This window comes from Spinacia oleracea, chromosome 4 (genome assembly GCF_020520425.1).
Source record: "Spinacia oleracea cultivar Varoflay chromosome 4, BTI_SOV_V1, whole genome shotgun sequence".
NCBI lineage: Eukaryota > Viridiplantae > Streptophyta > Magnoliopsida > Caryophyllales > Amaranthaceae > Spinacia > Spinacia oleracea.
In genome coordinates, this window is record NC_079490.1 from 185,209,617 (window position 1) to 185,228,734 (window position 19,118).

General features: G+C 32.1%; 2 protein-coding genes across 2 annotated transcripts; one reads left to right on the top strand and one right to left on the bottom strand.

The window, feature by feature from the left end:
• Positions 1–120: 120 nt before the first annotated feature.
• LOC110778926 (amino acid permease 6) lies at positions 121–8,571 on the top strand. Its single transcript, XM_021983463.2, has 7 exons — positions 121–1,722; positions 2,430–2,657; positions 4,800–4,893; positions 5,794–6,008; positions 6,905–7,047; positions 7,207–7,434; positions 7,854–8,571. Exons 1-7 carry the CDS (start codon positions 1,644–1,646, stop codon positions 8,280–8,282), a joined length of 1,416 nt encoding a protein of 471 aa, XP_021839155.1. The 5' UTR covers positions 121–1,643; the 3' UTR covers positions 8,283–8,571.
• Positions 8,572–14,518: 5,947 nt separating this feature from the next.
• LOC110804700 (uncharacterized) lies at positions 14,519–19,028 on the bottom strand. The gene is made up of 4 exons (XM_022010316.2): positions 18,462–19,028; positions 17,087–17,310; positions 15,862–15,969; positions 14,519–14,905 (listed from the first exon to the last, which is right to left on the bottom strand). The coding sequence occupies exons 1-4, from the start codon at positions 18,664–18,666 to the stop codon at positions 14,801–14,803; spliced, it is 642 nt and encodes a 213-aa protein (XP_021866008.1). The 5' UTR covers positions 18,667–19,028; the 3' UTR covers positions 14,519–14,800.
• Positions 19,029–19,118: the final 90 nt, after the last annotated feature.

Sequence of the window (19,118 nt, forward strand, 5' to 3'; positions counted from 1 at the left end):
TATCTGTGTAATTAGCAGACTACTAGACTAGTTGTCTTTGGTGTTGTTCCAATGCTATTTGCAGATTGCCAGAAAATTCAGGTCATTGCATTAATGCTCGATATCCCTTTTGGATGTTGGGAGAAAAATTGATACCCATTAGTCCATTACTAACCTAAATTAGAAAGTATACCCAGTTGTATGTAAAAATATTATTTTAATCTATTGAGGGGTTTAATATACAAAACGACCTGTTTATATGCTTGAATTGAAGTCAGTCTTTGACGAAAATATTTTCTGGTTTTTATATTTTAGTTTTTATTAAAATAATATATGAAATTTGTGTGTGCGCACGTGTTTGGGACAAAAGAGGAATAAAAACGAGAAGTGGGAATTCAAACTTGTGACTAGACTTGGTTATTGGACGGATCGCGTCGGATTGGGTAATAAAAGGGTCAATTTTAGCGGGTCACAGGTCAATAACGGGACGATAGCGGGCGGGTCAATAAACGAACAAGGAAAAATGAACAAAAAGAGAGCCGTATGTGAATACAAATGAATACGAAGCTATCCACACAATTTAATATCATAACTATTTTTGTTTTCAAAATTATTGTGTTATAAGTTCGCCCCATATATAGACTATATCCGATAAAGGCTCTGTCCAATAAGAGCCTTACGCCCCTACCCAATAAAAACCCTATTAACATGACCCAAACTATCATTGGACTAACCTGTCCAATAACCAAGTCTACTTGTGACCTATCGTACTTAACCATTAGACTAAGACATCATGTCATAATATACTGATTATGTGTTTCTTTTATTCCTTTGCTAGGTTTTCATCTTTTGTTGTATTCTTGACTTCTTGAGTCATCCGTGAACCCACTATTTTCACAAGTTACAAACTCGATCACAATTGATTGATTTATGGGCTTTTTCCAAATTTAATTAATTACTCCTTAATTACTTACTCCTAAATCCTAACAACTAAAAAGATATGAATGAGTGGTCACAACAGTCTAGTCAATGGAAAGAATCTTAACTCACACTAACTAATTACGAAGTAATTAATTGATGATTCTGATTCTTTGGATTAATCAAATTCTCCTCTGGGTTAGATACATGAATTAATTCATTCATTTTAGTCAAACAAATTATATATTTCCATGTATTCTTGATCATCAAATGCAATTATAAAATTTACCAAAAAAAATAGTATTTCGTGAAATCAAGATTGACTTTTAGGCTTTATGATAAAGAAAATACATGTATACATTTATTTGTTTCAAATATATTTGTAAATAATGTCACATGTTCATATTCCGTTATGTTAGACGCTTGTAATTTATTACCCTACATATATTTTCATGTAGATTGTTGCATTTTCACAATTCGTTCACCTTTCATTTCATATTCATTTTTAAGTTTCCTTCTTAGGTTTGAAAATCAATTTTCTTTCCTTTTTTTGTTACAATATAATTTCCAAATAGGAAAAATTAATCAGAAAATAAAGAAAAATACAAAAACATAATTATATTTAGATCTATTTCTTCCTGAAAATTCTCATCTCAAAGACACTCTCAACAACAATAAGCCCTAGTCTCACTCAAACAACAACAACTTCATTTCCTGTAAACTAGAGTTATCAAACTAACAACAACATGAACGTAAGTTTTCCCATTGAATCTGGAAGACCTTACGCTACCGATGTCGATGACGATGGCCGTAGCCAAAGAACAGGTTTTTATCTCCTTCATTTTAATTTAAATTCATCAAATTATACATTTATTTATATGTAGAAATGTTTTTGAAAAGATTTTGATAATTAAATATTTTTCTCTCCTTCATTTTGATTCAGATTCATCAAGCTATACATTTATTTATGTAGAAATGTAATCAACTTACAACAAAATAATAATAAAAAAATTATGTACTCGTAGAAATGTTTTTGAAAAGATTTTTATAATTAATTATTTTTCTCTCCTTCATTTTAATTCAAATTCATCAAATTATACATTTATTTGTATGTAGAAATGTTTTTGAAAAGATTTTGATAATTACTTAGTTTTCCCTCCTTCATCAAATTATACATTTATTTATGTAGAAAAGTTTATGAAAAGACTTTGATAATTAACTATTTTTGTCTCCTTAATTTTAATTCAAATTCATCAAATTATACATTTTATTTATGCGTAGATTTTTTTTTGAAAAGAGTTTGATAATTAATTAATTAATTTTTCTCTCCTTCATTTTAATTCAAATTCATCATATTATTCATATGTAGATCGAAATGTTTTTGAAAAGATTTTGATAATTATTTATGTTTCTCTCCTCCATTTTAATTCAAATTCATGAAACTATACATTTATTTATACGTAGAAACGTTTTTGATAATTAATTATTTGTTCTAATTATTTGTTTTGTGTGTTAAAAATGGTGTTACAAAGGTACATTGTTAACTGCAACGGCTCATATAATCACAGCAGTGATTGGGTGTGGAGTTCTATCACTAGCATGGGCCGTGGCCCAAATGGGCTGGGTCGCTGGGCCCATTGTCCTCCTCATATTCTCCCTTGTTACATTGTATGCTTCTACGTTACAGACGGATTGTTACCGGAACCCTACTACTGGCAAGAGAAATTACACTTATCAAGAGGCCGTAAGATCTATCCTAGGTAATTTTTTTTTTACTAATCTAGGTCATTTCTTTATCGATGATTTTATTTTTAATATGAAGTATATATTTTATCACTTATTCGATGACGTTTTTACTTTGAGTAAATTTAGCCTAGACCGTATATTTTGGTAACGGGTTTATGATATGATTAGAGACCCACGAAGTATATAGTTTATCAATTATTCGATGACATTTTTACTTTGAGTAAATTTAGCATAGACGTATATTTTGGTCACGGGTTTATGATATGATTTCAGACCGTATATTTCATCAGATCAAGTTGATGAAAAGAAATAGAAGAAGATCCCAACACCTATAACGTACTGTAATATAATTATTCATCCATTTTTAGTGTGGATGAACATTATTTTTATTGTTGAATCCTTGGAAATATATTAAAATAAATATTGAAATTGAAATAATTTTCATGATGTATAAATGTTTGGTTTATTTAGCACATTTTTACTTTTTAAGGAACCTAGTATTGTTGAATGTTTGGTTTATTTTCATGGAGTATATTTTTTCTTTGGGGTTTTATGATTTGTCATTGACTAATGGTTAGGCTGATCTATAACATTACTTTTATTGTTGAATCTTTGGAATATATGAAAATAAATATTAAAATTGAAATAACTTTCATGATTAGTCATTGATAAATGTTGGTTTTTTTTAGCACATTTTTACTTTTTAATTCAGGAAACTATCACTATATAATTAAATTGATCGATTATGGTATGTGAAATAAACTCCAAGGGCTATTTCTATTCTTAAAAGGAGTGGTAAAGGTTCTAATTATTGTAATTTGCTAAAAAAAACAATATAAAAATGGTTTCTTTGACAATCTAACCTGAAAGTTATAAACTATTCAATTAATTAGTGTTTGTTTTTATGTATTCCCAAGATTTGACATACTCCCCCTGTCTCTTTTTGTTTTTTACGTTTTTCTTTTTGGGTATTTTAAAATATTTTTTACATTTCTTTTTATATTCTCACGTAAATGACTTAGTATTCTATCAAAATTTGTGTCTCACACTTAAAATTTTCTCATTTCCCAATATCATAATTTTGATAAAAGTGAAAACATTATAAATAAACGTAATTTATCTTGTTTGAATAAATAAAATTGAGGAATCTCGATGCAAATTAATTAATCGTTAAAATGCGTGAAAAATATCAAACGTAAAAAACAAAAAGAGACGGAGAGAGTAACTAATAGTAATGAATAGATTGTACGTCTAAATGACATCGTCAAAATATTGGTTGTTACAACGAGATTTTCGAGCTCATAAGGGGAAACTATAAGAGTATTGAGTGTTGTGTTAAAATAACTCGTGCTTGTATTCTTACCGAACCGAATCAAGCGCTAATTAAGCGTCAATTTGTGGTTACACACGAGATTTTCGAGTTCATAAGGGGAATCAAGCGCTAATTAACCTGTTGTATTTATGGTTTTTTTCTAACGGGGAAGAACAGTATTATTAATATTTAGCTATACGGCATATACAATATTAACTAGTGTGTGGCTCGGACGATGCACCGGTTGCTACATTGAATAACTAAAGTTTTAGATTTTTCTTGAGCTCAATATTTGACCAAAATATTTGTATTCTATAGACACGCTAAGTCATTTATCATGGCAAGTAAGTATTCAATCATATCATCTGACAATTTGTATAATTTTTTTTATCGTGGAACTAAGTGCATCAAATTAATAAAACACTAAATTAGATATATATATGAAGCTATGTAAGGAAATCCTATAATTTATTCTTATGAGACTTATGACATCATGTTTCTTCATGGTTGTCATAATGCTTTAATTTTTTTCTTTTCAAAATAGTCCATAGAAATTAAAAAGTCACATAAAAATTTATTTGTTTTAGACTTCATGTCAACATTTATTTATACATTAATGTGAATAGATAGAGCACAATTGGTGGTTGGTTAAGATGGTAATGAGAATTATCATCCACACGTGAGGTCTGTTGTTCGAACCTCGTTGTATTGATTTTTGACACGTATACATTTTTCACAACGCCTTTTAATATATTAGTATAGATTAACCGGTTTTAATTGTGTTTATGATATGTTTAGTGATAATAATAACATATATTTTCCTTTGACATGGGATGATGAACAGGTGGAAGAAAGTTCAAGTTTTGTGGTCTAGCTCAATATGCCAACTTTGTAGGAGTGTCAATTGGTTATACAATCACCGCGTCTATAAGCATGGCGTAAGGATTTTATTTGGAAACCATTATATTAAATTTTGGTTCGAAGTTGTTTTATAATGATGTTTTTATTTTTATTTTTCAGGTTTGTCATTTGCCAATGCATATTTGTATCATTTTTATTTCTGGTTATTCAATATTAAAAATTACTTATAAATTTTGATAACCTTAAAGTAAACATTGAATCAAATCAAACAAGATCACAGATAAATATTTCAAAAATATGAACTAGAACATCATTATTGACTGGAGGGAGTACTTCGAAGTAATACTCACAAGTCATAACAGATACTTATAACGCTTGTTATTTCTTGTTATTCAATATTAAAAACTAGTTTGTCCTCGTGTTATTGCACATGTACCTTAAAAAGTATATAAAAAAATCTCTTAACAATGTGTAAAATATGTAATGTCTCCTTATTCTTTCATGTCTAGTACTCTTAATTATTTTTATTTTCAATTTATATATTCTCACCATTAGTTGTGCGTGAAAATTTTAGTTTATTTTTATTTTGTTTTTTGTTTTGCTTTTTTAATTGCTTTAATTTCCTTAAATAACAATGCATTAGAGATGCATGAATGTTTGGGTTTCGGAGCTACTCCGCTTTAATAATATTAGACAAGGCGGATTCGGAATTAAGAGAATGCGCGTAATCGTCTTCTGATTCTGAGGAAGTTGACTGGCTAAAGCGAAGCTTTTGTTGACTCGCTTCTTTTACAAAATTTTGATAATCCTAAAGTACATACTGAAACAAATCAAACAAGATGACACGTAAATATTTCAAAATTTTGAACTGGAACATCATTATTGACTGGAGGAATACTTCGATCGATATAATACTCATAAGCCATAACAAATACTTGTAAGTTGAAACACTTGTTTAATGATTTTGAAATTTTCAGGGCTGTTAAACGGGCAATATGCTTTCATAGGGAGGGACATGAAGCAGGATGTCACACACACAATAATCAATTTATAATGATATTTGGAGTTGTACAACTATTTATAAGCCAACTTCCAAATTTTCACAAGCTTTCATGGCTTTCTATTGTTGCGGCTGCCATGTCATTTGGTTATTCTTTCATAGGAATCGGTCTTGCAATAGCCAAAGTTGCAGGTAACTCATCTATATAATTGCTCATATAATCATATTGATTAATATATGTTGTTAATTTAAGTAAAATCGTTACGTAGCACGTAGGTTTATTAACACAAACTAGCTCTTAAGCCTGTTCCAAGAACGGGTAATTAGTGATTGTTAAACTGTCTTTTAGAATTCATTTTTTTTGGAGGGCTAGCTTGTATTTGAGTAGGAATATATGATTTAAAAGAGGTGAGAAACTTGAAGGTTAAAAGAATATACTTCATAAAATTAAATTAAATGATAAAATTAATATTAAGTTTTAAAGAAAGAGAGAATTGGAAAAGATTGAATAATGATATATGAATTAAAATGGTAAATCGATGTTGAATGAAGAATATGAAGTGGAAAAGGTGTTAGAGTCGTAAAATATAAGAAACAATTGGAAAAAAAAAGATGAATTAAAAAAGGGGATGCCACATGTCGAAAAATGATGTATGAAAAAAGGGGATGCCACATTTCATCTATAAATTTATGATTTTGCTTTTTAAATACTAGGTATAGATGTATATGTATGTACGTAAATTTATTGTGCACCAACATAACTTTAATCCGGTTTTCTCTAACTTTTATATTATTAAAAAAAAGTTATTAGATAAACATTTTAAAGTGTTAAATGATTAATTTTATACATTATTAGTGATTTTGAATAAATATTTTTTATTAAAATGAAATTTTTTATTACTAAAAGGTAGATGACTTTTACATATACAAAGGGTGACTTTTAAGCATTTTACGTCAACTTTAACTTCGGTGTACAATATTTATCGTACACCCCATTTAAATAAGAATTTGTGAATGCATGTACGTACGTACATGGTGTCTTTTATTGTAATTGTAACGTTATTTGGTTGCACTTTAATTTGTTGAAGGTGGTAGCAAAGCTAGGACATCATTGACAGGAGTAGAAATAGGAATAGATGTTACACAAGCCCAGAAAGTTTGGAACATATTGACAGCAATGGGAAACATGGCTTTTGCTTATGCTTTCTCCATGGTTCTCATCGAAATTCAAGTAAGCTTTTTTTTTATATATATATAAATAAATAAAAAACCGCGATTCTATTTTAGTTCATCCCTAAATAATAAATCATGCACACTCCGTACATTTATTAATGGTTTTTTTAACACTACTTATCAAAATCTAAATAAAATATTTATTTATATGGTATAGGACACACTGAGGCCAAACCCTCCGGAGAATGTAGTTATGAAGAAGGCATGCTCGTATGGGGTTTTGATCACCACATTCTTTTACATGTTGTGTGGAGTTATAGGTTATGCCGCGTTTGGGAATGATGCACCCGGAAATTTCTTAACTGGATTCGGTTTCTTCGAACCTTTTTGGCTCGTCGCACTTGCCAATATTTTTATTGCTATCCATCTCGTTGGTGCTTATCAGGTACTAATATTTTCTTGTCAAAATACTTAAGATGGACGTGGGGCGGAACGGGCCGAGTCTTTGGGCCTGGATGGTTCTGGTCCATGCAAATCCCACTTTGTTTCGCGCCATGCCGTGCTAGATTTTTTTTAAAAAAAAAGGCCTAGGTGCGGCTTAGGCTCATATGTCGGATTGAATCGTGTTTTTTTCCAAAAAATGGTGTCCAAGACTTTGTTGCTCGAATCGGACCGTGCTTTTTTCGTGCCTTAGTCCGGCCCGACCCATCGCCATCTTTACTAAACACTTCAGTTTATATCTAATTGTCGCGAAGATATTTTCTTGACAATTTGGACCGACACAGTAGTTAATACCACTAGGTCAAGACATCATTGGTATTCCATACGATCGATAATAACTCGTTCTGTTTGTTTCATCGACAGGTATTTGTGCAACCACTCTTCGACTTCGTTGAAACCCAATGTGCCACAAAATGGCCAGAAAACAAGTTCATCAATGTAGAATATCCAACAAAGCTCCCTCTATATGGTGACTATAATTTCAGCTTCTTCAGACTTATATGGAGGTCATCATATGTCATATTAATGACAGTAATTGCAATGATCTTCCCCTTCTTCAATGACATCGTTGGTTTAATTGGAGCGTTCTCTTTCTGGCCACTCACAATTTATTTCCCAATTGAAATGTACATTGCTCAAGGGAAAGCTGGTCCTAAGTATTCATGGTCATGGATATTTCTAAAATTGTTGAGTTATGCTTGTTTGGTTGTTTCACTCTTGGCTATTGTTGCTTCTGTTCGAGGGATCGTTGTGGGTGTTTCGAATATGAAGCCGTTTCAATCCGTTTCATGATTTGTGTACATACTCCTATCTAGGACGTTATGTATGAAAGTGGAAATATCGGAAGTACAACTTTTTAAGGCGTACGCGTGACACATTAGTTTGTAATGGAAAATATTAGTTTAACATCTTCCTGGTGCAATTTTTTAAATGTACGTGGAAAATTAGTTTGTTACTGTAGAACTCTTGGTTATTGTCGATGTTTCTAATTTGAAGACGTTTAAGTTTGTTTCATGAATTATGTATTCATTTTTAGGACGTTATGTACGTGTATGACAAGATTTGGCATGATATCTTAGTAGTTTTTGATGTTGTCTTTAATAATTTTATTTGTTTGAAGTTAAAGACTTAAGAATACCTTATTTTGAAGATTGTAGTGCTAAGACTATAATAAGATTTGTTTGCAGTTGTAGAATTTGGATTAATTTGTTCTTGTTAACACTAACAATTACTCTTCTAGGTAATTGTTGTAGTTTCCTAGTTACTATATAAAGAATTGTTATGGTAGTTGTTAACTTATGGGTGTTGCTTCGCGCACCTCTTCTACCTGAGCTGAAATTAAAGATATTGTGCCATCACTTGTTCTAAAGCATCCAAAATCCCACAAAGTCCCGCAATTAGATAAATTCTCGCCACCGGTCCCGCTTGTGCCTATTGTGCGCACACAAGCGCCCCAGTCGACCCTCGCCCTTGTTGCCAATAAGTAAGAGCACCCATCCAAATTTAGACGCTTGCTCGTGCCCCTACGAGTCACAGACACTCATTCAACACAAGACTTGAATCCTTGCATCCAATAGGCAAGAGTGCGCGCAAAGATCCGATGTTAAAATATTCGGACCGTGACAATTGGATAGCAAGATAGGAGGAAAGAAGGGAATTGAAGGGGGAGGTAAGCTCCATTTTTCATGGCGATTTATTAAATAAAAGGAGGAACCTTTTCCCACAACCTTATATCCAAACAAGGGAGTTTATATCCTTCCCTTTCCCTTTCCCTTCCTCTGTTTTTTCTCTCCATTTCATGTTATCCAAACATAGTGTATGGGGTTGTCAATGGAAGGCAGAGTTTTTAATTACAAGAGAAAACCAGTTATGTGAGTGATATTCTAAGTTAGGAAACATAATAATAATAATAATAATAATAATAATAATAATAGAAATAAAAATAGAAAATTGATAACGAAAACTAAAATAATTAAACTATAAAATTATCGAAACAAAGAAAAAATAAATAAATTAAGAAAATAAGACCTAAAAGCTAATAAAAATAGCTAAAAGCGCTAAACTAAGCTATAAATAATTAAAATGATAATTAAGAAAAATAAAGACTAAAAATGTTAAAAATAGAATAAAACGACTCGGATAATGCCTAAATCACTATCCTATGAGCGATATAAATGTCACTCATCAATAAGCATGGTTGATACATTACACATTCACAGAAATTATAGTGATTCGTACATCATATCATTCTTAGGCGACTATTTGAAGACATTTCGCTTTCATTTGGTATTGGGCTTTCATTACTCGATTCGTTTTGATTTCGATCTTCAATCTTTTCTTTTACGTCAAATAACTTCATTGACCACGTTCGTTGCATGGGTTCGAGTCCAATCACGTGACTAGAAATACATCGTTACACATATGACTTTGTTACTTATCCTTTATATTTTAAGTCGACAAACCTCGAATTTTGCGGATAATGCTAAGCCATCAAGCGTGCCTTTATCAAAAACAATCTAGCTCCCAGAACACTTAGTTCGGACTACCTGGTCCTATAGACATGTCATTTGTTGATTTATATTCTTAATTCAATTGCATTCCTCAGTCATTCATAATTCTTTTCGAATTTCTAACATTCGTTGATATCATCAACCTTATTGACAGATTAATTCTTGATAACTTATTTGGTATAATCCTCAAAGCTTCATGTGTAAACTCAACTTCATCTTTTCACCATAAATCATGTTGGGTTCCGCATAACTTAAAATTTTCCAGTTTAGCTTCCCGAACGTATATGAAAAGTTGGTCTATTGTAGACCAATAGACCAACGTTGGTCTACTTACGTGTAGAGCAACGTTGGTCTACACAGCAATAGACCAACGCTGGTCTACTATAGACCAACGTTGGTCTACTTACGTGTAGAGCAACGTTGGTCTACACAGCAGTAGACCAACGTTGGTCTACTTATGTGTAGAGCAACTTTGGTCTACACAGCAGTAGACCAACGTTGGTCTACAGTAGACCACGTTGATTAGTATTGATTCGAGAGAGCATCTAGTCTACTTAACTGTTTTGTTGATTATTAATACTTTTTTCCAAAGTAATTACTCCGTATTAATTAGTGTGATGACTACTCCTGCTGTCCCCTAAATTAGTTTTACACTTTCTCTTTTTGTCCGTCACAAATTAGATTTACAATTCCATTTTCAAAAGATCCCGCAATTATTTTAATACATCCCTCTTTTCACTTCCAAAAAGTTAGGATCCACTGCACGGTTTGTTTAAGTAATAGACCGGTGTTGTATATTGTAAACAAAACCTTAGTATTAACCAGTAGACCAAAACCTAATCGGTGACTCAGTGAGGTTATTAATATATTAATTAGAGATTCCTAGTTACTATAGAATTGTTATGGTAGTCAACTGTTTCCATATTTTAGTGGAATTAGAATTATTATGAGATCGAGTACAAATGTATTGTACAATATATAGTTGTATAATTCACCATATTTTAGCAGAATTGTACGGGAAACCGTTAAAAATAAAACCTTTATTGATTGTTTGAATTTATTAAAGATTTTTTTTTTCTGAAGATGGAATTTGGGAAAGAGTTAGAAGATGCAACTTGTGCTTACAGTTATCATAACCTTTTGATAATTGCTGTGCATTCTGTTCCATTAGATTCTGGTTTTGTGGGATACGACGCCGTTTGTGCACAAAAATTGAAGGCTTTAATCTTGCTCAAGAATGGGAGCCTTTCCGAGTTAATCTCATTGATTGGAAAAACTTTTCCAATTAAATGGCATTTTCGTAAATAGTTGATGATTTTATTACGAAAATGCCATTAAATGTGGGTTAAAGTACAGTGATATATCATCAAATGTGGACCACATGTACGGTCATTATTGTATTTTCATAACACATCAACAACTATATAATATATAGTCAACAGCTCACAATATACAATAAGCTTCTACTAATAAACAATCTACAACTATAAATATACCGTCAGTCACTTACCAATAAACAATATTGCATTTTAGTAATCATCAGCAATCATAAAATATACAGTCAACGACAAGTGATATACAATCAACACCGAGTAATATACAGTCAATAACTGCAAATATACAGTCAACACTTAACTTTATACCACCTACAGTTTTCGGGCAAAATATTTACGAAAATGCCATTTGATTGGAAATTTTTTCCAATCACTGCTCGAAATTTCTCCAAGAATGGCCCTCTGTAACCTTACATTATACTCTGTCATCATCATCATCATCATCATCATCATCATCATCAAAGAATGCGAAGGTTGTTTTGAAATTCCAAACCCTGGGAATTCATGTGATAATATATGGTACATTAATACATTATTATTAAAGAAACCCAGTTCTTGTTATAGATTGTTCATGGAGAAATCTCGATTTCTTCCAGTTTTAAGGTCAATCTACCAAAACAGTGATGATGATGAAGAAGATATTAATTCTCAACAAAAAAAACAAAGAAATTTACGAGTTTTGGAAGATTGTTAAGGATGAACTTGCTTATCCTTTAATGATTGATCTTTGTGAAGAATTAGGTGTAGTTCCTCCATCTTGCTTTGCGCAGCTTTTACCAGAGTTGAAATTAAAGATTTTAGAGTTTCTTCCCGGAAAAGATGTTGCTAGAATGGAATGTGTTTGTTCAGAATTGCGAGTTTAAATTGCAATCATGCTAGTATGCTACTGTCAATTTTTTTTTATATTTTTTTTTGTTATTTGAAGTTAAGAGTACCTATTTTGAAGAGTAAGAATAATATATCACTATTTTACCAATGATGTCTTGGCCTAGTGGTTAAGACTGAGGGCCTGTGTACAATAGGTCTCAGGTTCGAATCCCCCGCCCCCATTTGTAATTTATATTGCCCTTGTGGCTCATTCGCACCAAAAAAAAATAAAATAATATATCACTATTTTCGAAACCCGTGCGACGCACGGTTTGTTTAATAATTTTTTTTACCCTACCATTATATGATAACACTATAAGTTAATTTAATAAATTCATTTTAAAATCATAAAGTAAATATTAGAAGAACTAAAAAATATGGAGCGTTAATACATACGGATGAGATGCATAGCAATTCCCATGCATACTAATGGGGACTGCTTAGTATATAATTATATATGGGAATTGTTAATGGGAATCACTATTAGAAATATATAGCAATTTCTATAATGCCAAGTTATAGTGATATATGCAATTATGCATAGCCTCAAGTAATAGTAATTTGTTGTGTTACGTAGTCAATTTTTAAATAAATTCTCAATCCGAAAATATATGATTTTTCCCTATTTTTTTGGGTATAGGATAGGATTGGAGGAGGATGGGCCATGATTAAACTTAAACACCGATCAAATGTATTTACATTGTTTATTGTTATTGAAAGTTGTTAAATTCTTCTAATTGAATAAAGCTTTTAGGTTATTTTATTTAATAAATAAAAAAATATAATAAGTCAATGTGAATAAGGAGTACTCGTATCTTAATCCAACTTATTTACATGTATGTTACTCCCTCCGTCCCGGAATACTCGACCCGGTTTGACCGGCATAGAGTTTAAGAGACTTGAATTGACTTATTTAATTTAATAGGTAGTAGTTGATAGTGGGGTATTATTTTAATGTAATTAGTGGGAGGTGGTTTAAGAGGTGGGGTTGGGGGAGAGTAGGGGTTGAATTTTTAATTATTTTTTGTATGGAGTAGGGGTAAGTAGGTTAATAGGGGTGGAGTGAGAAATAATATAATATTGTTAGAATATTTCCATTTTTAGAAACAGGTCAAGTATTAAGGGACGACCCGATAAGGAAAACAGGTCAAGTATTCCGGGACGGAGGGAGTATCACTTTTTTTTAAAAGTAAGATATTCATTAAAATGTCTACATGCATTGAGTAGTTTTTTTTAATTAGTACTCAATTTTGGATTGAATTTTATAAATTAAATTAGAAATTTGATTTTGAATTGAATTTGATTTTAGATTTATTTTTAATTATTAGTGTGTTTGATTTTGGATGGAATTGTATATATTAGTAGTTAATTAATAACAATATCTACGTGGCACCTAATTAATTATCTACGTGGCACTCGAATTTTTTAATTCAAAAATAAATTACAAATCTTATTTTTCATTGGTCGAAACCAATAGTAATCCTATGCAGCGCTCTAATAATTCAGCAAATATGACTCCTTTATATATATAATACATATTAGATTAAGGCCTATATTGTGTAATGGGCTTTGTAGGTTAAGTTTTTATTTAATGTGTTTAACCTAGGAAGCCCATAGTTAGTTTGTAATATATAAGACAGATTGTTAAGCAATACAAATCAAGGAAAGCATAACCCTAATTAATCTTGTCATATACTGAATTTTATTCACAAATTCTTATTTACAATGGGTATACAATAAATATTGTACATCGGAGTAAAAGTTAACTCAAAATGCTTAAAAGTTAAGCATATATATGTAAAAGTTATCTATTTTTTAGGATAAATTTTTTCATTTTAGTAAAACTTATTTCTTCAAACTAACTAATAATGTATAAAATTAATCATTTAACCCTTTAAAATATTTATCTATTAATTTTTTCTTACTAATATAAAAGTTGATCAAAACTAGGTTAAAGTTACAAAAAAAAGGGTTAAAGTTATCTTGGTGTACAATAAATTTATTGTACACCTTGTACGCACAAGACCTTTTGAATTTTATTTGCAATCAAAAGACGGGCCCGGTGTCGACCATAAATATCTTATAACTACAAATGTAGTTTTACGTTGTCCAAAGCCCACAATTTTTTTTAAAGTTCAGGTCGGACCCACTAACTGGGCCTAGCTATTATGCCCAAAATCCGCTAATTTTGAAGCCAGACCGGGCCAGCGGACCGGGCTCATATTAATCAGCTCTATGGCAGCATATAACTCCAGAAAAACAAAAAAACGTAGATAACCTGAGTTTTGAAAGATCAAGCAATCTATACAAGTGCGTGGATACGTATACTTCTATATATATTACTTCTTAAGAGTTCTTACAGTTTTGGCATCATACAAACAACATACAAACAACATACACTAATATATGAGCAGTTAGATACAAGACATACAATGATACAAGGCAAGAAAAGGATGAACATGAGGTACATTTCTTTGGCTTGCAAAATGAGAGAACCCGAATATGGGGAATTACCCTATACTAAAAAAAACCTGCTATCAAAGTTTCATATTTGCATATGCATGTTTGCCACCAGTTTTGATTTACAATTGGGAACACTTTATTGTATGGCTCTCTCTTCTTGCAGAAGTACGTAAGGATCGATATATTGAGGGAGAGAAACTCCAGTGTCGGTTCCGTCGTGGACAAAAGTTGGCCCGAAGTACTGCATTCGGAATTAGACAGTCATGATAAAGGGAACAACAGAAAGCAAATTCTATGTTAAGACTTAAAGGGTTAAGACCATCTCCTCACTAAGTCTCCGTTTGTTTTGACAGAAAACACATTTGTTTGTTTGTTTTGTTAAGGGTGGAATACAATTTTTCCAAAGATGGAAAACAACTTTCCTTTTGAAATGAAAGAAATACACAACTGTAATCCCTTTTCCCTCCCCTCATTTCCACTTCTCTGTTTTTTTCTTTATTATAATTCTTTCTTGTAAGGTGACAAACAAAGGAAAACTACTTTCCCTTGAAAATTGTTTTCTATGGAAAATCATTTTCCTTTGAAACAAACGGAGCCTAATTCTATTTCTAGACTACTTCCACAAAGAGAAGAGTAGATGACACCACCAATTGTTTGCACTGACATTGGCCTAATAAAAGATGATCTCAGAATCACTTACCGCAATACTGGATGATTTTAGTATGTTTTTGTAAACTTCTGACAAAATATGCGGGGATGTATTAACCAAGATATGATTTGTTTGCTCTATAGTCTATACACTCGCTGAAAGATTCAATGGTCACTATAATTGCATCCCTTGTACTTAAGAAGTCCGTACACATAGAATAATCTGTAAAATTGGGTAATGCCACCCTCTCAGAATTCCCAACACTCTCAACCCTTTCTAGAGCACAAAACTACAGTTGATCTCATAGTTATCCTCGTTGTTTTAGTGAGAAACTTATGAAGCATTCTAATGCAGGGCAGCTATGTTACACCACTATTTTACAAGTTAACTTAAAAAATGGAGCCTAGTTGGTTTGTCTATATGTAGGTAACGAAGCCAGTGAAATAATGAGACGGAAATGAAGACAAGCCAAACGCATGTGGGTAGACTTTGTAAGGATCTATATAATGAACTTGTAGAAATTATTTTGTTGGAAAAAAACAGCTTACCAGATAGAGAGCAGCAAAAGAACCAACTGTTACAATTATTAATGGCCAAAATGCCAAGAAGAATGTTCCACCAAGCGTCAACAAAAGTTTAGCGCGTGGAATTAGGCCCTGAATTAAACAAAAACGGAAGAAATTAGACGTTACAATTGACAAGTGACCAAAATGATGAGTAAAACAAGTAAAGGAGTGGAAATGATGCACCTTAGTAAGAGAAATAACTAATGCATTTATCATTTTACAAAGGGAAATATGTGAGCAGAGAAAGGAGCGGTAAATGATAAGAACTTAAGAAGAAACCAAGCAGAAAAGTAGTCTTGTTATCTTGTACTACCATGGTGATTTTTTTCTTTACATGCTAACATAACTAACTTATGCCAATATCACTTTCAGTCACAATTCTGAATTCTGGCAATATTGAAAAAACTGATTAGAGATGAAATTACAGATTGATAAAAAGAAGTACACAAGAAAAAAGCACCACAAGAAAAAATCAGAATATATTCTACATGGACAACCAAGAGACTTTCGCGCATGTGTTTTAACAAAGATATGAACAACTCCTCCACATGAAGTTCCAAAGGTACATTATGCATTTTAAATTCAACAACATAATCACCACAGCACCCTTAGCACAATATTTCCAAACGTTGAAGAAACGAAATGCTCTTTGACATATCATCAATTAATGTTTTTGGTCAATGCGGATGATGTGGGAAAAGGCAAAGATAATGGGACATAAGATGAGATATAGAACGAGGTAGGACATGTCAAATTCGGGAGGAGGTGGGACATAAAACACGATATATGACCCCGCTGCAATGAGGAGAACAATATTATACTGATTTACACATAATAAAAGTTGAAAATTATTAGAATATTAGTAAATGGGAAGTGTTCTAGAATGACACTGCACAGCTTTAATTTCAAAGAAAAAACTCCATCTTTCAAAAGTTTAGGAGGCTGGATTAGTGATATATGAACTTCAGATGAGAGAAAATATCTTAATGTGTAAATTCATGCGCTCATGCCTACAGAATGGTAGTGAACCATATAACACATGAATCATTAAAGTCACACAAGAAAATCATACTTTTTTTTTAAAACATTGTCATGCGTACCCTTCTAAAATGCACAAATATAGATAAGGTCAACTTGAACAAACAAGAAAATGAATATATTGCGAAGCTTTGAATAAAAAAGCATCGAAAGGAATTATATGATCAACCTCAAGGCCTTCACTGTTCAGTGCCATTGATTGTTCTCTTTGATTAGTCAAACTTTTGTCTGAACCTGTTGCAACTGCATTTCTCTTTGAATACAATCTATCAACTCCGTCCTCTGTTATCTCTTCCTCGATTGTGCTCCGATTGCTCTCCTCGAGCAGAGAAGTGGGTGTAATGCCTCTTCTTCGGAGCTCTTTCATGAACAAAGATTCGGGAGGTTCGTTGCCTACAAAGAAGTACACACATGGTAAATGGAAATTCCAATTTGTAAATCTACCTGCAAGAGATCTGAAAACGCTATAAAAAAAGATATTTAACTGCATAAAGCTTCATGCATTTGTGGCTTTCAAAGAGGGTCAAAAGTACACAACCAAAGTTTATGAAAATAAGAACCTAAAATGTGTTCTGTTTATGAAAATATACCATTAATTGTCGTAGCAAGCAACTCAGAAAAATAACAACATAAATATAGACTGATTGTAAAATAACACAGATTATATGAGAATTTTGCACGTCAAGGTCAAACTCCAAAAAAATAGAGCAACATCCCCCAATAAGAAAAGATAGCAACCATACAGTATACATTGCAACTTATTCAGCGAAAACTGCATATTTGGGGCACACCGGCACAATTCAAGTGTAACGGTACATTGGTACAATAGATGCATCAAATTCCATCCAATAAACAGGCTTCTAGTGTTTTAAGGCATATTCTCAAGTTCACATCATCTTATTCAGCTTATTGAAGTGACATAGTAGATCTTGTTCTCATTTTATCAGACTCTAAATAGACCCCTTCATCATAATCAATTACATTAATCTTGTTAAACCATTCCTTCAACTAAATTATTCTGCCATAAACACTTTGAAATCACTTTGCTACCATGATTCTAAAATAACCTGGATATTTATTAAATATATACTCTGTAGTATGTACTTCATAATATCTTAAAGACAACTGTATCCCTTTTTCTAATTATAAATTAGAATGGTTGTTGTTTTTCCAATTATCATATAGATAACCTTACATGACATAATGCTCCACAAATATGATTCATCCACCATGGCCTCTTTTCATCACCCTTTTCTTACCTAAATCCACTATCAAATAACTCAAAGCTCACTAACAAACAAATAAGCCAAACCCCAAATCACTAGAAACTTCAATCTTTAACTAGGAACCTAAATTTGAACTAATAATGTGATAACTAAACCCGGATTGATGGAGAACTAATAGTATGCATAAACACAGAGAAATTCCCAAATTTGTATTATCCTTTTCAAAGCTTCAATTAAATTATAAACCAATAAAATTCTACAGTATAAAATAAAAGTGGGGAAATTGGAAAAGGAAATGAAAAAAAATAAGGAGCTTACTGCTACTGTTGTTGCTAGGACGATCATCACCATCTTGTAATTTACAAAAAACCCGGTTCATTAACTTCCTTGAAGCAATTCCCCTCCTCCTGAATCGGAGAATCCCATTCCTATGAACATCGGAATCGAATTCCGTAACCCTTGATGAACTCGGAAAAGAAGAGAAAGCAGGTTTCATCATTTGCAAAGAAGCCATTGCCACCATTTTCTTCTTTGCTAACACTCTCTCTTTCTAACCCAATTCCACAGACTTTCAAGAACAAATCAATCAACCAAAGAAACAAACAAAAGAAGCACAATCAAAAGGAAAGGGAAACCAATTCCATCACGCAAAAGAAGGAAAGAAAGAGAAAGCAAAGGGTTATGAATATGATTCCCTTTACTAAAGAGGGAATTGGGGAAAGGGTTTGCCAATTGGTGGCGGCTGAGTAGGTGGCGAGAGCGGCGGAGGAGGGTGGAAGAATCGGCGGCGCAATATAGTGAGGGGGGTTACTGGTTAGTTTTGTGTTCCGCGCCGAAAATAGTGTTACGTAGCTATGGTTGTTTGTGGCCACGGGTTTTGGGTAAATAACTAAATAGTAAATACCAAAAAGAAAATATGTGATGTACGTTCACTTTGTCTTTTCATGATAGGACAACTTTGGACCAAATAAATAT

Coding starts and splice junctions, on each gene's coding strand:
- LOC110778926 (XM_021983463.2), top strand. CDS start 1,644: ATGAACGTAAGTTTTCCCATTGAATCTGGAAGACCTTACGCTACCGAT. Junction 1,723..2,429: donor TGGCCGTAGCCAAAGAACAG/GTTTTTATCTCC, acceptor GGTGTTACAAAG/GTACATTGTTAACTGCAACG. Junction 7,048..7,206: donor TGGTTCTCATCGAAATTCAA/GTAAGCTTTTTT, acceptor TATATGGTATAG/GACACACTGAGGCCAAACCC.
- LOC110804700 (XM_022010316.2), bottom strand. CDS start 18,666: ATGGTGGCAATGGCTTCTTTGCAAATGATGAAACCTGCTTTCTCTTCT. Junction 17,311..18,461: donor TCCTAGCAACAACAGTAGCA/GTAAGCTCCTTA, acceptor ACTTCTTTGTAG/GCAACGAACCTCCCGAATCT. Junction 14,906..15,861: donor CTTTTGCTGCTCTCTATCTG/GTAAGCTGTTTT, acceptor TTCCGAATGCAG/TACTTCGGGCCAACTTTTGT.